General features: G+C 48.9%; 1 protein-coding gene across 1 annotated transcript; it reads left to right on the top strand.

Annotated features, from left to right (window-relative positions):
• Window positions 1–3,842: 3,842 nt before the first annotated feature.
• On the top strand, window positions 3,843–16,510 carry LOC104554432 (protein Wnt-9b-like). Its single transcript, XM_062016589.1, has 4 exons — window positions 3,843–3,913; window positions 9,812–10,068; window positions 14,909–15,174; window positions 16,034–16,510. Exons 1-4 carry the CDS (start codon window positions 3,843–3,845, stop codon window positions 16,508–16,510), a joined length of 1,071 nt encoding a protein of 356 aa, XP_061872573.1.
• Window positions 16,511–18,936: the final 2,426 nt, after the last annotated feature.

An 18,936-nucleotide genomic window follows, 5' to 3' on the forward strand; every position in this document is an offset into this window, starting at 1 on the left:
AGGTAAGGTTGAGCTCACCAGAGCTCAGAAGCTGCCAGTGCAGAGCTCGGTCTGAGCAGGGGGTCCAATGCCTTGTCCATGTTGTGGCTGGAGGGTTTGGCTGCCAGGCAACACGTATGCCTGAGTCTGGAGGTTGTCAGGAGAAGCTGCTTGAGGTAGTGTGAGCTCAGGTAACGGCTAACTACTGACAAAAGGAGGGACCAGCTCTCCACAGCTATTCTGCCTCTCCACCAAGAGCTGTGTACCCATCCATCCCACCTGGAGCCGGCTTGGTGCACACTGAGCCCTCCCAGCTACCGCTTACACAGGATATGGGGAAAATGAGCTTGTGTAGAATTGTGGCCAGGACTGCTGTTGGGACTGGAAAGGGGATGAAGAAAAGGATGGAGAGTGTGATTCCTCTTCAGGCAGCAGCAAGCTGTTAGACTGGCTCAGTTTGTTATTGTTGGCATCCTCAGATTCCCCTGCAGCTCTATATGAATTGCTGGAATATTAATTATGATTTACAGTTCTTCTCCATCCACCCAAGATACTTGGAGGACTCTGAGCTGTTTGTTGGCCTTTTCCTAGGACCTTAGCAAGGCTGACAATGTTTTGGTATGCCCGGGAATGGGTCACCTCTCCCCTACTCTCCTGTTTCCTTCGGTGTGCAAAGGACTATCTTGACCCTGTCCTTGTCTCCTGTCTTGAGCTTTCATAGAATAATTTGGGTTCGAAAGGAACTTTAGAGGCCACCTAGTTCAACCCCCTTGCAACGAGCATGGACATCTTCTACTGGATCAGGCTGCTCAGAGCTCTGTCTGAGTGAAGCCAGGGATGGGGCATCTGACAGCTCTCTGGGCAACTTGTTCTGGTGTTTTGCCATCCTCATCATGAAAACAATCTTGCTTATATCCAGCCTGAAACTGCCACCTTTTGGTTTAAAACCATTACTCCCTGTCCTGTTGCAGCATGCCCTGTTGAAACAAGTGCTTCAACTGTGCAGTGTGTGCTGACCCTCCTGTCAGCTCTGCGTGCTCCAGCGCTGGGCTGCAGCCCCACCAGCCCTCCTGGGTGGCCCAGCACACCAGTTTACGCACCAAGATGGTTCACTTCAAACTGGGTCTGAACAGTATCTGGTCTGAACAGACAGAGTGGCAGGACCTTTTACTAGTGAAGGAGGGTGCAAATCACAGAATCACAAGATTTTGGTTTGTATCAGGTCCAGACAGGGATTTATGGTAGAAAATCCACCCTAGTGTGGTGAAGGTGGGTGTGCTCATGCTGCACCCTCACATGGCTTTCTGTGGTGAAAGGCAGCCCCTGGTGACCTGGCTCATGTCCGGTGACCTGGCTCATGCCCGGCAGCGACACTGTGCTGGAGCAGGTTCCTTGGGAAAAGAACAAGAACAGAATGTGGACGTAGAGAGTCTTCTCCTGAAAAGCTTCCCAGATGCCAATAATTTGCAGCTTAGGGACTTCCCCAGCCTAAGGTGGGGTTGATGGATTTAGTCACAGTGGGGCTTTTTCTTTCTTTACATGATTTCTCTCTAAACTGCACAGAAACATTTGGCTTCTGTGTCATTGTGCAGCCTGCAGTCCCTCAGCTCCTGGTGGCTGTATCTTGGTTGTGTGAAGAGTGGCATCCGGGGTGGTTTGTTTGCCTGGGTTTTTAAATGCCAACAACTGGCTTAATTTGATGCTCAATGATTGTAAGTTCTGGGCCCCCCTCTATCATCTGAACTGGCAGACCTCTGCTGCACCCCCATCAATGGTCTCTTTCCCAAACTCAAGAATCCCAGCCTGCTCAGTAGCTGCTTCTACAGCAGCCCTTCTGTGTCTTTTTGTCTTTTGATACAAGAAGTGCGCTCCTGGTCCCCATGAAGCTCTGTGGGAAGCTGCTGTTATTAAGTGTTATTAACTGCAGCGTTAATAAGAAACAACAAAGCACTGTAGAAGTTGTGACCTGTCTCTTTGGGGTGAACAAACCTCCGACAAATACAACACAAACGTGAAACATCACTTGGGTCTTGGGGATGAGAAGTGTCAACTCTGTGCTCCACCGAAGCCAGAGAAAACCCCCCTGAATTAGAGGAGGGGGCTTGATGATGGTCTCATTTCCCCATCCACCTCTTCTCTGGCGCCCCTGAGCAAGGTGCTTGAAAGCATTTGTGTCGGCCCACATCAAAACTTTCTTCTGCTGTGAAAGCAAGGGGCTTTTGTTTTGCAGGCTAAGACAGATACACAAACCATGGTGGTTTCGTGGGGACCTGGACACCCTCTCCAAAGCACAGGACCTGCTGCCAGGGTCTCTGATCAGGATGGGGCTGTATGGACTAATTTACAGCTTAGATACAGATGGGGTGGGTTTTGGAAAGCCCCTGGGTGGGAAAGTGTGAGGATTGGTTTTGCCAACACATGTGATTATCATCAGAGTTTCAGAAAGTCCTGTGAAGCCAAACTTGAGCGTGAGCAAACACTGAGGGAGGATTTTTCTGCGGTTCTCATGAATCTCTCAAAATAACTTTTCTCCAAACCCTTACAGCATTTGCCTGTTTCTTGTGAATGAAACAAAGTCAGGTGGCAACTGAAGTTCAAGTAAAAGGGCCTTGGAGTGCCATATAAAACAAAAAGAGAAACCCTCTATGTAACCTGTAGGTATGAAATGCAGTGCAGATACCTGCTCAAGTGGCTCCGGGACAGTGAATTGGGCAAGAAGCAATTGACTCAGAAAACTATCTGACGTGGGAGAAAAATGGCCATTGTGCCTTGGCAAATGCCCCTGAACTGTTCTAAATAATTGAAATAAAACCAAATAGTAATATAATTTAAATAGAAGCTTATAATTTGATTTTTATCATTTTTAATATCATCGATAATGTAAATAACAGCTGCCATCCTCATTTCTTGCCTGAGTAGACTCCTTCCATGTGGCTCCCTGCCTGTCCAGAGCCTTATGTGCCCATAGCCCTGGGATTTTCTGGGAGTATTTTCAGAGCAAGGGGGTTGCAGCTTCCTGATCTTTGTCCCAGTGCCCACTGCTGGGTTCTTGAAATTTATTGCCGAGTTCCTCTATGAACATTTTTGTGTTTGCACTTGGGATGATCAGGCTGAGGGTTAAACAGTGGAGAGTTGTGCATCCACAGGACAAGTGCCCAGAGAGGTATGGTGATCTGTAGGACTTCATTGGGAAAAGTCATAGCCATCCTTAATCTAGATTTGGCAGCAACCTGGCTTAGGACAAGTTGGTCTAGAGACTTCCAAAGGGCCCTTCCCACTAACAGTTCTATGGGACATCTGCTTGTACAAAGCACGTTTGGTTCCCTCTGTCTGTGGGAGCATCCATGGGCATGAGCCGTGGCAGTGAGCCCAAGCAGAAGGACTGTGTTGGGTGAACATCAGGTGTTTCGTCTTCTCCTTGATGCATCAGTTCCCCCACCTGCACGAGCAGCTGCCCGCAGCCGTGCCGCGGCGCCAGAGGCAGCGGTGAGGCGTGGAAGTGGGACAGTCCTCCGCTGCCCGCGCCGTCGTTGTTCCACACGGCACCGTCGAGCATCCCGGAGGCTGGTGCGGAGACTGCGAGTGCCCTGCCAGGTCCCGCAGAGCCCCGGCGGCTGCGGCCGGAGCGCGGAGGGATGGACAGAGCCGGTGAGCCGCGACCCGGCGCGGCGTGCCCGAGGGCTCGAGGGGCCGGCGAGTCCCCAGGGAGCCCCGGGGGTGCCGGGCGCCGTCCGACACCGTGTCGCCGGCGGCTGTGGGACGGGACGGGACGGGAGGAGGAGGGGGCCGCCCCGCCTCCCGTTTAAAGAGCCGTGGCGCCGGGCGCTAGCGCAGCGAGCAGGGGAGCGGCATTGCCCAGCATCATGCGCTTCGCCGTCGTCTGCAGCATCCTCCTCCTTCTCCCGCCGCCACCGCCCGCCGCCGCCTACTTTGGGTCAGCACCGCCCGCGGGGTTCGTCCCCTGGTGCCACCTCCGCGCCGGGCAGCCCGGGAGGGAGCGCGGAGGGTCCGCGGGGCAGCGCCGGGCAGCCCGGGAGGGAGCGCGCAGGGTTCCCCGCCGATGTTCTACTGAGAGGGGACGCGGAGGCTCCGCGGGGTGGCGCGGCCGTCGGGCGGGTCCTGGCAGAGGGATCCCGCACCTGCAGCGCCCGGCGCATCCCGCAGCAGATCCCGCATCCCGGAGCGCTGCGGCCGGCGGGCAGTTGTAGGGGAGACGGGTGGGAGAAAGGGGCGAGGGTACTGTGTGTCGGCGGGAGGCTCCGCTGTGCTCCTGGGCACGGCGGAGAAAGGGGACGAGGTACAGATCAACGTGTGTAAGAGAGGGATGGAGAAAGGGGGTGGGGGATAGTATTAGCTGGGAGCAGTAGACAGAAAAATTGTCTTATACTCCTCAAACTATGCTCTGCCGTGGGTAGTTGCTGGCTTCGATGCCTCTCTCAAGGCTGCTTCCCCGGAGGGAAGGAGGTGGGAAGGGGAGGCTGGCAGAGGGAGCCGGGGCTCAGCAGAGGTGTAGGTGACATGTGGGTGCTGTGTGGAGACTCTGAGCCAACCCAGGGACAGAGACATGGTGTACTTGGGTACAGAGAGCAGATATGATACTTCAGCCTGGGATACCTGTGTGTGTGTCTACCCCTCACATTTTGGTTTGCTTAGGTTAAAGGCAAAGATGAGTTTTTAACAGGTGGGGTCAATGCAGAATCTCCTGTGAAGTGGTTTGGTTTGTTTCCTGAGTTTGCTGCTCGGGCAGGCTCTTCAGACTCTCCAGACTCTCCTAGGGTAACCAGGACTGTCAGTGGATGTATCCCAGTGAGTGTAGAAACATTCAGCACTGCTGTGAGTGGTTCTAACAGGACAGATCTGTACTGACTTACACTCTTGGAGGGTCTCAGTCCCACTCTACCTTTGCTTACAAATGTCTCTGGCTTGGCACTGCTTATCTAGGACAATGATTAATAATTTCTGCTGCTAAGCTTCCTTAAAACTGCTAGATTTTACATTTATTAATTGTATCATTTAGCCTAACTCAAAGCACCTGCTGACAGGGGAGGACTCTGCTTTCCCTGGTCGTTCACAGAGTGTACATACACATGCTCGCTGAAGGAGCTGGGCTGCAGGGAGTGTTTGGCTTTCCAGTTACAGCTGCATGTGGCTGTACTCAGTGGGAGTGAGTGTGTTGGTGTTCCCCTCTCAGATAACTAACACGAAGCAGTGGTTGAGGATTGCTCAAGCTGGACTCAGGATTTGAGGCTGCAGATTCACTTTCCAATGCTGTTTCTGGAGGAAACAGTCACAAGGAGGAATAGAAGAAGGAAACTACAAGCCTAAGTACTCAGTGTTTGGTGGTGATTGATCATGTGATATGTGGGTGCTTTCAGATACAGTCTGGAGTTGATAGAGAGGAACTTGAATATTTTGTAAGTCCTGACATGAATGCCTGATACGGCTCAGTTTGGGAGGAAAGCAATCTCACCTCCAAACTACTGCTGAACTGGAGGAGAACTTAGACCCTGGTTCAGCAGTCTGCCTCTAAGTTTTGATAAATAGGAGAGACATAGGCACAAGAGCCAGATCTTTGCTTTCCACAAACCTAAAACCTGCAAAGATGTGACAAATGTGAAGGTTTTTGTGCGGCTGTCTGCAGAGAGGACCTGAGCCCTTTCTGTTGTGGGCAGTGGATTTGGCAAAGGTGAGGAATTGCTGGTTGACAGCAGTGAAGAAAATGCCAAATGGGAATCCATCAGGACAAACCTAAGGCAAAAAGCGTAGAGGGCAGTCCAGTGAAAATGATTCAAGGGACTGAGAAAGCTGGTCACCTATAAATACATTAAATGAAGTCTTGCCAAAGTGAACACAGTAGGGAAATTATGGAGAAACAGAGTAGGGAAATAATGGCTCATTAGCTGCAGGAATCCAGGACTGGCCCGTTGCCCTTGTATACAGATAGTGCACACCTCTTAACTGCCTTTGTGCTTTCTTTGTTTTCACCTTTGCTTCAATCCTCCCCCATGCTGCAGCCTCCTCCTCTCATGCTTTTTCTTGCAGAATGTCAGCTCCTTGGGTGAGTGGGAGTTTTTCTAGACCTCATTAAAAGCTCTCAGCCTCCCATTGCCTTCTTAGTGGCTGCATTTCAAGTGAAAAGCAGTTTAGGACGTGCTGGAAGGCAGAGAGATCCTCACAGAGTCTAAGAGGATCTCTTCCTAGAATTAGGTCAGGGAGGAATTCAGAAGAGATCCACCTCATGTAGGATGTTGTTGGACAGGCAGAAGCAACAAACTTGATAAAAGGCCTCCTGGGAGACCTCCACAGAGCAGGCTGTGACATGTCTCCAGAGCTGCTGGGGCATTTCTGTTTCAGCTCACCCTGAAACACCTGTGGTGGGTGCAGAGGCACCAGGCTTCCTGGGACTCGCATGGTGTGCTGTCTTGATTCACAGCTTCTCTTAATTCAGCCTCTGTCCTCTACATTTGCTGCTAATTCTTCTCCCAACAAAGTCAGTGCCACAGCTGCTGTGTGCTTGGTGATGGAAGAGTGTTTCTGGGCCCTTAGAGAGTAGAAACAACATGTGACTTGCAGGTCTGTGGAAGCTTGGGCTTGCATAGTTTTGGGAACAGCATAATACTTCAGATAAAATTTCAGTATAAATACAGATATCTCCAAAACTCTGTTCTTGCCTCTCCTGTATCCTTCTAGAGTTGTGGAGTGAGGTTTGGTTTTGTTCAGTTATCGCAGTTACCAACATTCTCACCTTCTCTTTGGTAACTGTTATTGCAGCATTGCCCTGATAAATCTGAGGGACCAAATCTACTAGAAACAGGGACCCTGCTGTCCAGTTCTGAGTGCTCCTGGAAAGGTTTCTGAAGGTGTTTCTCTTCCTGTTGAGCTGGTAAATTAAATGCTCACATTTCTTACAGGCTCCATGATCACCCCTCAAAGTACAGTTTATCAGGGGATTTGTTGCATCACCTTTTAAGTCAGTCACACAGAACACTGGGACATTTTAAAAGGGTAAACTAGCAGAAACAAAGACTGAGGGCAATCTTCAGCTGAGATTTGGAAAGATGGAGCCTGTTGGGATTGCCACAGCAGAGATGAATTGGGATAAGTAAGGACTTTTCACTATGCTTTTTGATTATCTCCAGTTCCCAGATTCTCTTCAGTCACTGTCTCAGGGTATCATATGTACTAAGAAATCATCTCACTGGCTGTTGAGCATGTCATATAGGCAATGTTCCAGGGAATGTGGCCAGTCCAGGGGTAGATTGAAAATCTGATCTCCCCTGTAATGATTGACTGGAGCGTTGGGTGGTCAGCAGCAGGGAGTGCCCCTGAAACCAGGAGCGACAGGGAGATAGTTCATGTGACTGAGTTGAGAGGTGGAAGGGTTTAGAGCAGATTGTGGGAGCCTAGAGCAGGTAAGGATGAAAAACACAGTGCAGTTAGAGTGACTCAAGACTGGTGCACAGGCACCAATTGCAATGGTTCCCAGCTAAATCCTAATTGTTTGTCAGAAAGGGGTGTGTATCTGGACACACCGTGGGCTCCTGTTCCTGAAAAGGGGTTGCAGCAAGCAGAAAAGCCCATTTCAGAGGATTCCAGTTTGGTCTCATGTAAACCTCACCTGAATTTTGAATTCCAGCTCTTTGTGAGGAGCAGAAAGCTTGACAGGCATAAAGACACCTGCCAGAGGGTCTGAAGCAACATCTGTGAGGAAGAAAAGTAAAAACCCTGTGGGTTTATCCTGAGATGCTGCTTTGGAGCTTTCTGTCACCTTCTCTGTAGGCAAACAGATGCTCAGAGCATCGGAGACCATCCCATTGAGCCCAGACAGAGCAACTGCTGCTGACTGCCCCTTTGTCCAGGGACAAATATTGGGGATTAATTAATGTAGCTTCTGAAAGGATTAAAACTCTATTCCACTGAGCTGCCAGGGAGAGGCTTCCCGAGGACCTGTGGTGTACCGTAGTGGCCTTGATTTGATCCATCATTGTCCCATATTCTCTTGGCCTTTCCTGAGTGCTTGTTGCAGCTATCTGTGGGGTGTAGATATTTCTGTGGAACATGAAAGGCCTGTGAAATCAGATATGGAGTACTGTTGTGGCTCCCTTTGATTTTTCCCTTTACTTGGGAGAGGTAGAAAAGGCATATTTTTAGGGGTTTTAAAGACCTTTCAGATCCAGAGGATGTTGGGCATTGCACAGGAACAGGCTCTCATTAAAAGTCTCTTAAGCAGCTGGAATGTGGCTGGAAGGAGATTAAAGGAAATAGATGAATTTAGCAAAGTGCTTAAACAGAAAAGCAGAGAGAAATAAAAGTTTGAGATCCTCATTGTTCTTTCAGATTGCTAGCAGGTGTGCATTAATTCAAAGAGTTTACATTTTTTGCCCTATGATCTGTAGATAATAAGCTCTAAATCATCTGAAAGTGATGTGCAGTTTGCCTAACTGCAAATATCTGCATATTTTATACTGAAGCTTGTAAGACTGTTCTCGTGCTGTGATCTTGATCTGATCCTGTGGTAGTTTTACCCTCATAAAACGTGGTTATAGTCAAAGCCTCTGCTCATACGGGCGATCTGAGCTGTGTCTGTTATGACTCTGAGTGGCTTCTGCTCCCAGCTGTGCCACTGCTCCCCTGCCTGACCTTGGGCAACTTCTTTAGTTCCCCTGCCTGTTCACCCAAGCTCCCAGTTACACGAGACACTGGCTTTGGGAGCCGCGTCTGTGCACCCCTCTTTTGCAATGAGTCCCCATCTCTGGGGGAGCCTCCAAGCACAGCGGTGTCGCTTTTTCCTGCTGACAGGCACCCATCCCAGGTAGTTAGTGTGAGAATTCACGAGGGAGACTTTCACAGAGAGGTATGTTCCAGGCAGCTGTAGTTACACGATTATCAAATTTACTCCTTATTTTGTTTACTTCTCAATGCATCCTTTTCCAATGCATCTCATTTCCAGAGGAAAAGTGAGCTACTTGGTGTGTTACAAGCTTAGAAACTCACAGATAATAACAAGACATTATTAAGTTTGCCTGTGCAACCAACTATTTATGTAAGAACAAGCTGTTTGTGTATTACCTCTGTCAGAATTTAAAGTATTGCCTGATCCAATCTTAGAAAGTGTTTTTCCCACGACACTGTTGCTTTGCATGGTGTAAAGGATGAATTAGGCTTGGTATCTTTGCTCTGTGTGTGGTCTCAGGCTGTATTTTCTGTGCACTACTGAGATTGCTCTGGAAATGGAATAAAATCCTTTAAAGGCCATTTTTATGGTGCCTGTCATTATCCTATTTCAGTTTTCCACAAATATTAACATCCAGCATCCTTCAGGGTCTGGAGAACAGCAATACCACCTTCTAGCAAACCTCACTGGCCACTGGTGGGTCACAGGACATCCTTGAGATAACCCCCGTCCCAGACTGCAGGAATAGCTGTCCTGGGTCAGACCAGAGGTTCATGTGGCTTCACAACCCAGTTTCAACACTGAGTAATATGAAGACAAAAGCATAAAGAGAAATGGGACAGCAGATAGAGTGTCCTGAAAGAGCATCACTCCAGCTTCTGGCAGTCTGCAACTCCAGAACTTCCTGTGCCAAAGTATCATTGTGTTCAATGGTCCCTCATGAAGTCTTCTCCCACGCTTTTGCAGGAGTGCATGTGTAGTTTAGCATCCCTACTCTGCTGCTTGGGGTGGGGTGGAGGTGGGATGCTAGATCTCATCAATCTGTGCTGGTTCATCTTCTGAGCTGGTGAAACACCCTGAGCAGCAGCTTTCTGAATATCCCTCCTACTGATCACCTTTCCCCTTCTGTAACTCCCTGCTGCTTCTGCTTCCTTTCAGACTGACTGGGAAAGAAGCTCTGACGCACTTCCCATCGCTGGGACCCTCCACGAACCCAGCGCAGGGCAAAGTGCACGTGAAGCAGTGCGACCTGCTGAAGCTGTCCCGCAAGCAGAAGCGCCTGTGCCGGCGCGAGCCCGGGCTGGCCGAGACGCTGCGCGACGCCGTGCGCCTGGGCATCCTGGAGTGCCAGTTCCAGTTCCGCAGCGAGCGCTGGAACTGCAGCCTGGAGGGTCGCACCAGCCTGCTGAAGCGAGGTACAAGGTAGTCTTGTGTGTGCCTGCAGTACAAAGTCTCCCTTGGTGCTGTAGCCCTTGGGATGTGCATCTTGAAGGAAACGAGTTGGGCAGTAATCAGAGAGTGCAGAGATTGTGTTGCCTGAGAGTGGCAGCTGGGCAGTTTGGGCCCTCTTGCCACAAAATAGGCTTTTATCCACATCTTTCCTGTGCATCTTTTTTACTGTGAGGGTGAGGGAGCCCTGGCCCAGGCTGCCCAGGGAGAGTGTGGAGGCTCCTTCCTTGGAGGTCTTCAAAACCCATCTGGACACTGTCCTGTGTGACCTGATCTAGGTGGGACATGCTTCTGCAGGGGGGTTGGACTGGATGATCTCTAAAGATCCCTTCCAACCCCTGCCATTCTGTGAGTCTATGATCTTGTCATGGGTTGAAATGTAGAAGGAAGTTCATGCCCTTGGCTGATGGATTTTTGTCCAGAGTTCCCCAGATTGACCATCTTCCTTGGCTGGCAGTGGGGGGTGATGCTGTGAAAAATGAGGGTTAGTGCTTCATGTCAAGGGGCATTTTAAGGAAAGACTCACTTTAGTTCTTTGGATGCTTTCACATGTAAATTTCTGCTGTTCTCAGATACAGCATTTGTTCCTAATTTCCTGTTTGAAGAAGCTGTTTATCAGCATTAAAGCATTTCAGTGCACGTTGGCAAATACGTCCTAAGAGTCTTTCACGTCCATTGGGAGATTCTGCAGAAGTTCAGACAGAGTGGACAGAAAAGCCACCAGATTCTGTTTCACAAACTGTGTTAGAGGAAGAAAATGCTGTGTGAACTCTGTGTTGAGGGTAGGAGAGAGCATAACAAACCTCTCAAATGATAAGAACTTAATGAAATGAAGATAGACCCAGAAACTGTTTTGTAATGAAAGTTCCCAGAGCAGGCACATAGACTTTGCTAAGTGCATCTACACTGCTTCCATCCAAACAATGCCTGCTACTGAGTTCCAAACCTTCAGCAAAGTTTAGCAGCATTCACTAAGTTTCAGCCTGAGTATTATTGAGTTTCAGTCCTTTGATAAGTTTTAGTGACTTAATGTCTTTTTAAAAGAGGCCTGAATAAGCCAATACGAAATCTGATGAAATTAAAATGTGGGTTTTAATTAGCATTGGGATTGAAACTTTTAAATGTTCTTATGTAAAATCACCAAATGATGTGAAAATGAATATTGAGTTAATAGTAAACCAGCAGATGCAAGATCAGATTTACTGCACTGCAAGGAAGAAGCTGTTTGTGATCGTTTTGAGTGACTTTGACATCTTTACCCTTCATCACCCTCAAAGAACTTGAAAATGACAATTGAATAATCCTCATCTTCACATAGCTGGAAAACATTTCATTGCCTCTTGGTGGCATGCCTGAACATTTCCATGGGCTCCTGACTGACAAAATAAAATACCACCTGTAATTTAAAACCTGTTTTGGCAGATGAGGATAAGTGTTTGAAAACTTTTATTACACAATCTTAAGGATCAAATGATGATTTAATACAGAAAAGTATGCTCTGTGCATCTCCCCTGCGAAGGGACAGTTGGCTGGGAGCAATTGCCAGTTCTCTCTCCTTTAGGTTGTAGACTAGTTTCTTTCACAAGGAACACGAACACTTTCAGCTGCTACTTTTGATATGTTTCTCACATATTCCTACTGCTGTGTTGTTGCTGCCTTGGAAATTGTTGGTCAGACAATGGACTATTCTCCTTTCACCCAAGTACTGATGGAGAGGTCTAGAAATTATTAAATCACTTGTTATCACCATGGTCCTAGGGAAACCAGAACACATTTGCACTCACACCTGAAAAGCTGCCTACGCTCATTTGGATCACTAGTGCTTTTCTTGCTTCTAGAGATACCACCATCTTTTTTCCTCTATTTGCATACTTTTAGTAAGAAGGGAAAAAAACTTAATTACTGCTGGAGGTCAAGTAAGCAATAGTTCATCTTGAGCAACACGGTGGTTTGGAGTAAATAAATACCTGATCTGAGCAAAGACAGCTCAGATCCAGCCACTCAGAAAAATGCTTCTGGAGGAATGGGCACTCCCCAGTCTTTCCCTGTCTATTAATCCATTTCTTTGCTTCATGTTGGTTGGATTTCTTGACCTTCAAGCAGTGGTTTTGTTGATGTCACAAGGAATTTGGGACAGGTACAGCACAGGAGCAGTGGCTCAGAGACACAAAGCTTCCACCCCTGGAGATTCTGAACACTCAGCTGGACAAAGCCCTGAGCATTGCAGTTAGCCCTGCTTGGAGCAGGAGGTTGTACTGAAGACCTTAGAAAGCCCTCCCATCTTAATCTTTCTACAGTTCTGTATCTTTCTGGTCTGCTTTGTTTGTTTGCTTGCTTGCTTTTTGTTTGGTTGAGCTGTGTTTTGCTTAATGCTTGTAGGTTTTTTCCTCCTGAGGAAGATGTCTCTTCCCCTTGCTCTGAAAGGCTCACACAGTCTTCATTGTAGCATTGAAAAGTCTTTGACCTAGAGCATCTTTCCTTTGCCAGAATCACCACACTGCTAAACTCCTCCTATTATAGTTTTCCTTGTGGTCTAGAGCACGCCACAGCACAGAACAGTGTCTTGCCATTGCAGCAAATGTCTTTCTGTATTTATAGGCTGCTGAGCTAAGAAATCCATCCAGGGAGCTCAGGGGAAGACTTGGGCATGTGCAGGATCCTACCAGGGGGAGCTGGCTTGCTTCAGCATCTTGGAATTCAACTCTGAGTGGGATGTTTGTGACCAAACTGCCTAGCAAAGATATTTGCCTTTAGATGTTTCCCCTTGCACCATGTGCTGAAGATTTCATTTAGTCACTATCAACACAGTGAATGGGGTCAGGAGAGTGACTCATCCCTAAACCAGACCCTGGCAGCTGGGGCATGGGCTCCAAGCTCTGCTGGCTGTGGTGACAAGAGCTCCATCGATATGTCGGGAGGATGGATACTCAGGACACATGGAAACCCCTCTGTTTAGATTTTCTCAAATCATGCTTGTTGGAGCCAATTGCTGCTCATTTGTGCCACGTCCTACTGTCCTCCTTCAACAGCTGCTCTGCTGCTCATTGTTATTCCACGAGGGCTTAATGACCATCCAGTTTTTCCTCTACTTACGCGATTTGTGAATTAAACAATTATCAGTCCCTTAGGACAAAGAAGCAGGAACCATCTCAGACTTGCCAGACAAGCGTGTGGCAGGCAGCCTGGTGACACTGAACCTTTGCTGTAAAAGGAGGTGGTAGGCAGGGAGAAAAGGAACATTTGCAAGTATGCTCGTTGCAAGTAGGCTGTCTGCAGTGGCCTGACCACAAGCAATGGTCTCTGATTTCAAGTGGGATGAAATCTGGCCAGCAGTTACGTGGAGTGCCACAGGAGAAACCAAACCATCACTGCTCAGAAATAGCAGAAGCAGTGTGGTATTCCACAAAGTCAGATTTAGCAGGGTATGTGGAGCTGACGAGTACTGCTAGCTTTATATGGTATGGGAAAGTGTTTCTGAAACGCTCTCCTCTCTTCTGGTATGAGGATGTCAGAGGGGCTATTGGGAATCTGGTCAACATCTGCAGTTTCTTGATTTTGGAGATTGGAGTTTCTGGAATTGTTTTTCAGATTTAGGATCTCAAATCTCTTTTATCCTCTCTTAACTCCTTCTTTTGGCTCAGCCACTGTTAAAAGATGTGTGACCATCATTGCTACCCACAGTCTGGGTCCCATTTCAGCTTTTTCCAAGACTTTTGGTGGATTTGGTGACATTTTTTTCATTATTCTTCCAGTACCCTGTGAGAATTTGTTGAGAACCTTCAACCACAGAGCTTAGCTGCAATTTACTTGTCCCAGTGATACAGCAGCTGAAGGTGAGGTAGGAAGCAGTTTGTTGATGGGTCTCCTTGGCCTCATCCCCATGTTCTCGACTCTCTCATCCCTGTCCATGCTGTTGCTAGATCTTTCACTTCAAATTCTGGAATTCCAGAGAGCTCATCTGATGCCTGCATTGAATTTGCTGATGCACCCTCTCCATTATGCTCATCATTAGTCAAGTTTTCATTCCTTTTACTGAATTTCTATTCAGGCACTGTACTTTCTTTCCTGGTTGAAATGTGATGGCGTGTCACAGTCACGGGGCTCAAGGCACATGTAGCTGAGCTGGGAAGCCAGTTTTAAGAAGAAGAATAGCTTCAGAAAGAATCATCACAGTCACTGGGAGAAGAGAATCTACAGGGAAGCTGGAAAACCCACTCACATATAGAACTGTCCCTTTTGCCCAAGATGTCCTCCAACACGGAACCTTCCCCAGCCAAACTACGTGCACTCTCTCCACATGAAATATTACTGTGCCAACACAATCCAAACAAAAAACGCCAGCTTCAAATAACAGGTCAGACTCTAAACACACGTTCTCAGTCTCCACTAGGTATTTCCTCCCTTTCAGCCACAACACCATTCCGATGGCAGCCTCTACCAGCTCTGTGGTCAGGATGAGGACAAGCGGAGTTTCAGGACGGTTGCTTTTTGCAGTTGAACATTTTCCCAGGACTGTCTGGCTGTTGCCACCCATCCCTTGATTCATGAGTAGTCTCCTGTATCCATATCGATTCAGCCACAGCCACTAGGTGAGACTGGGCTGTTGCTACACCAGGAACTCCAAACATGACAGTGAGTTTCTCTGCTGGGAACAGTGTGCAGGTGCTGGAAGAGTTTTGACTCTTTGTATTTCTAAGCTTTGTGCTTGGGTTTAGCTCATGGACAGTCAGGAGAGCCTATGAGGTGGATAAATACCTTATCTTGCCTTTCCTGCTCCTACCCTCTCATAATGCTTCCCGTGTGTAGGTTTTAAGGAGACAGCCTTCCTGTACGCCGTGTCCTCCGCAGCCCTCACGCACTCCCTGGCCAGGGCATGCAGCGCCGGGCGCATGGAGCGCTGCACCTGCGACGACTCCCCGGGGCTGGAGAACCGCAAGGCCTGGCAGTGGGGCGTCTGTGGCGACAACCTCAAATACAGCACCAAGTTCCTGAAGAAGTTCTTGGGTCAGAAGAGGATCGGCAAAGACCTGCGGGCCAAGGTGGACATCCACAACACCAACGTCGGCATCAAGGTGAGGAGCCGCACCGGCAGGCCTAGAATGGAGCTAGGACTCCTGCAAGTCTTCTAACCCACCCTCAACCGAGTCTGTGAGAGGGGTATTCACTGCCCCTACTCACAAACCACATCTATCTACCTGTATGTTGTGGGTCTCACAGTATTGAGAGCTCCCTGGAGAGTCTCCTGAGCTCTGGTGCGAGGAGTTGCATGTGGAGTGGCAGAATAGCATCCCATGTGCTCTCGTGGTATCAGGGGTTGAGTGACAACAATATGCAGCACAGTAATGGCCATAAAACTCAATGGCTGAATTACTCCATGGATTATGCTACAGCTACAGGGAGTTTTGAGAACAGCTCCGGAGCTGGTGGGACGTGTGAAGGGTTTTGAGACTCTTGAGATCCGTTATGAGTCTGCTGGTAACCTGCAATGGAACTAGCCCCATCAGAAGCTTGAGTGAGGGAGAAAGTTAGATCAAGGACTTTGACCTGTATGTTACAGGGTACTGACATCATTGTTTTGCACTTACTGAGTCCAATTACTCGCTCAATTACAGCACTACCTTCATTTGAAGGGAATCCACCGTGCTGGAGATACTCACTTTCATGGCTGTCTACTCTTGCTGCTCCAAAGAGGCTTAGGAAGAATTTATTCAGCATGCAGCCATTTGTCCTCGTTCATGCTTTCTGCAGCCTGGCTTACCAGCCAACTCTGCAGCCATTCCTCTGTCTTCTTATCTTCTCCTCCATAGAATAGGAATAATACCAATAAAACGGAAGCACTTCCAGGCTGTCTGCAATCTGAGGCGTTGCCTCTACCCAGAAATAGGCTCATAGTCCTGGCAGATAATGACTACCACTTCTCTTCCTCATCAGGCTGTGAAAAACGGGCTCAAAACCACCTGCAAGTGCCACGGTGTCTCTGGCTCCTGCGCGGTCCGGACGTGCTGGAAGCAGCTCTCGCCGTTCCATGAGGTGGGACGGCTGCTGAAGCAGCGCTACGACGATGCTGTCAAGGTCTTCAGCACCACCAACGATGCTGTGGGACACTCGGAGCTGGCTGGCCAACAGAGGCACAGCCATTCCCCCAAGCACCCCGCCTCTCCCCGCTCTACTGACCTGGTGTATGTGGAAGACTCCCCCAGTTTCTGCCGCCCCAGCAAATACTCGCTGGGCACTGCTGGGAGGACCTGCTCTCGGGAAGGCAACTGTGACAGCATGTGCTGTGGACGAGGCTATAACACCCAGAGCCGGCTGGTGACCTTCGCTTGCCACTGCCAGGTGCAGTGGTGTTGCTATGTCGAGTGCCAGCAGTGCATGCAGGAAGAGGTGGTCTACAGCTGCAAGCAGTGACCGTGCCAGAGCGTCACGTCCTAGAGTACAAGGCAGCAGTAGGGAGGGAGAGGGGCATGATTCTCTGTTGGTGGGGGGAGGGCAATGGCAAGCACCAAAAATATCCAGTGCTCCTATTATCTCAATGCTGAGATTCCCCAGTCTGGGGAGAGCCCCCATCTGAGGGCTGAAAACCAGAGGTTTTGTCAGGTAGCAGATCAGGAGGAGGGGGACAGAGAGTAGGGGGTAACGTGGAGATGGCAGAAACACTGAAGCAGTCAAAAATACCTCTCAAGCTGAAGCTTCTCCTCTCATCTGCAGGGACGTCCCTCTCCTCCATCCCTCACTTGCACTCCTGTAAATGCACTGGGTGGTGACACTGAAATACTGAGGGCTTGTGTCCTGGAGAGAAGCAAATTAAGGGACCAGAGGGAAAACTAACCACAGACTGGACCCTGATGTAGCAGGGACAGTTGTGTTCCTGTGCCAAGGCAAATGACTCTGGCAGCGGGAGATTTCAGTGCTGCTCTCTGGGAGCTGGCTGAATCCTTCCTGTTCTGAACTGTGGACTAATCTCACCCTGATGCAAGAATTGTGCCTCAGAAACACCAGTTTACAAACAGATGGAGCTCATGTCTGTCATCTCCCAGGTCTTCAGACTCTCAGTGCCTTTTGACTGTGTTTCAGCCTTGCTGCACCCGGGAGATGTGGAATTGCCTGCTACGGTGTATGCAACAGGAACTGGGCTCTGTGGAGTTACCCCTCTGCAGCACACGACTTCACGGGGGCTTCAGGTGGATCCAGGGTGATGGTGCCAGTTATGCAACTCTTTTTTTGTTCTCTTTTGCCCCCAATCAAGCTATCAAAAACCTTTTTGTCTTGTGTGTACCGTTCTCTGCCCGAGTTGCATCACACCCCACAGTTCTGCCCTGTGTTGGTGGCAGGGAACATTTCTGACAGGCAATTAGGAACCACAGGAACTGGGGCATCTTAAACATTTGCAAGTCATGAGTGACAGTCTCTGCACTGAGATGATGGACATACCTAGGGAGTGCAGGCATCTGGCAGGAGAGAGGGCAGCCGGGGGGAAAGGGCACAGTCTGTCACAGAGCTCTGAGCCCCTGACTTGCAGGTGTGTTTTTTTACTTCACTATAGGTGGAACATAACAGGAACAGTCTGTTTTGTTTCTCTGGCTGTGTTTAGAGGGTAGTTTTGGGAATGTCAGTGAGGTATTCTCTGACCTGGCAGCCAGGTCCAGGGAGATGTGTGTGGCACAGCCTGTCTGGCCACTGGGCTGTGTGACAGGGCTTGCCAACCTGTTTGTCCACTCCAGGGCTTTCCCTGGTTAATCCCACAGCAGCCCCTGGAGCATTGGTGCTGCAATCAGCTCTGGAGGGGTCCTGAGATAACAAAGCTGCTGTATTTACTCAGTCTTGGTGATGCTATAAACCAGTAAGCAGGATGTACCTGGCAGTGTAATGGATGAAGCTGCTGTTTTGGGGTGTCCGTGGACTGATCCATAGGCTGAATTTGGGCAAGCTTGCAATGGGATCGAGTTCTCCTACCACCCGTGTGCTCCAGCTCTGGAGTGTGGATCTGCTCAAGTCAGGCATTCATCTACGTGTGGTTTGAGCTATTACAGTTATATGTACTCACACTCTTGACCTTGTTGTCCTTCTGTTTTTTACAACTCTTTTCAATTTCTGCTTCATGAAACAACCGAAGAGAACTGTCTCAGAGCAGATCTAGCCCTTGACTGTCGCTTTAGAGGCCACTGAGGCCTCTTTGGCTAGCTACAGGCTTTCACTGGCTTATTCTTTTTTATCCTTTTGCTGGCTCAAGTTGACTTGAACTGAATGGAAGTGCTTATGACAGACATAATACTGCAAACAGAGTTAATTGGCCAGTTTGGGGTTTTTTATGCCTCCTAAATACCCAAGAACCCATTTAGCAGCCCATTATTTACATTTTGGTTTTAATCTTTTGGGAATTGAAATATTCCCACGAGCTTCAGTGTTGAGCACTCACCAGAACAACATCCCCGTAAGTTAAATTTGGCATCTTGGTTGAAGTTCCGAAGGATCTAGCTCTGCTCTACGCTGCTGATCCCAAGCCTTCTGCCTCACTGACCTCCTGGCTTGCCCAGCGTCAGAGAGGAAGGGAACACCACACCACAAGAGGGTTATTTAGGTTCTTGATTTATTTCCTGCAGAGAGCATTTCAAATCTGTGGGCTATTTCTCCCATGCAAAAGGCAAGCCTGACTCCCACAGAGCAAAAAGTGCCCTTTTAAGAATATCCTTTACCTGGCTCCCAGTGTTGCAATGCTGGGGGAACCTGCTGTGGCAGGATGGGGGGGAGACTGGATGGTCTGTAGAGGTCCCTTCCAACCCTTCCCATTCTGTGATTCTGTGATTCGAGCAGTAGGTGAATGCATTTCAGAGGCA

The sequence above is a fragment of the Colius striatus genome, chromosome W (assembly GCF_028858725.1).
Source record: "Colius striatus isolate bColStr4 chromosome W, bColStr4.1.hap1, whole genome shotgun sequence".
In the NCBI taxonomy this organism is placed as follows: domain Eukaryota; kingdom Metazoa; phylum Chordata; class Aves; order Coliiformes; family Coliidae; genus Colius; species Colius striatus.

Coding starts and splice junctions, on each gene's coding strand:
- LOC104554432 (XM_062016589.1), top strand. CDS start 3,843: ATGCGCTTCGCCGTCGTCTGCAGCATCCTCCTCCTTCTCCCGCCGCCA. Junction 10,069..14,908: donor CACCAGCCTGCTGAAGCGAG/GTACAAGGTAGT, acceptor TCCCGTGTGTAG/GTTTTAAGGAGACAGCCTTC. Junction 15,175..16,033: donor ACACCAACGTCGGCATCAAG/GTGAGGAGCCGC, acceptor CTTCCTCATCAG/GCTGTGAAAAACGGGCTCAA.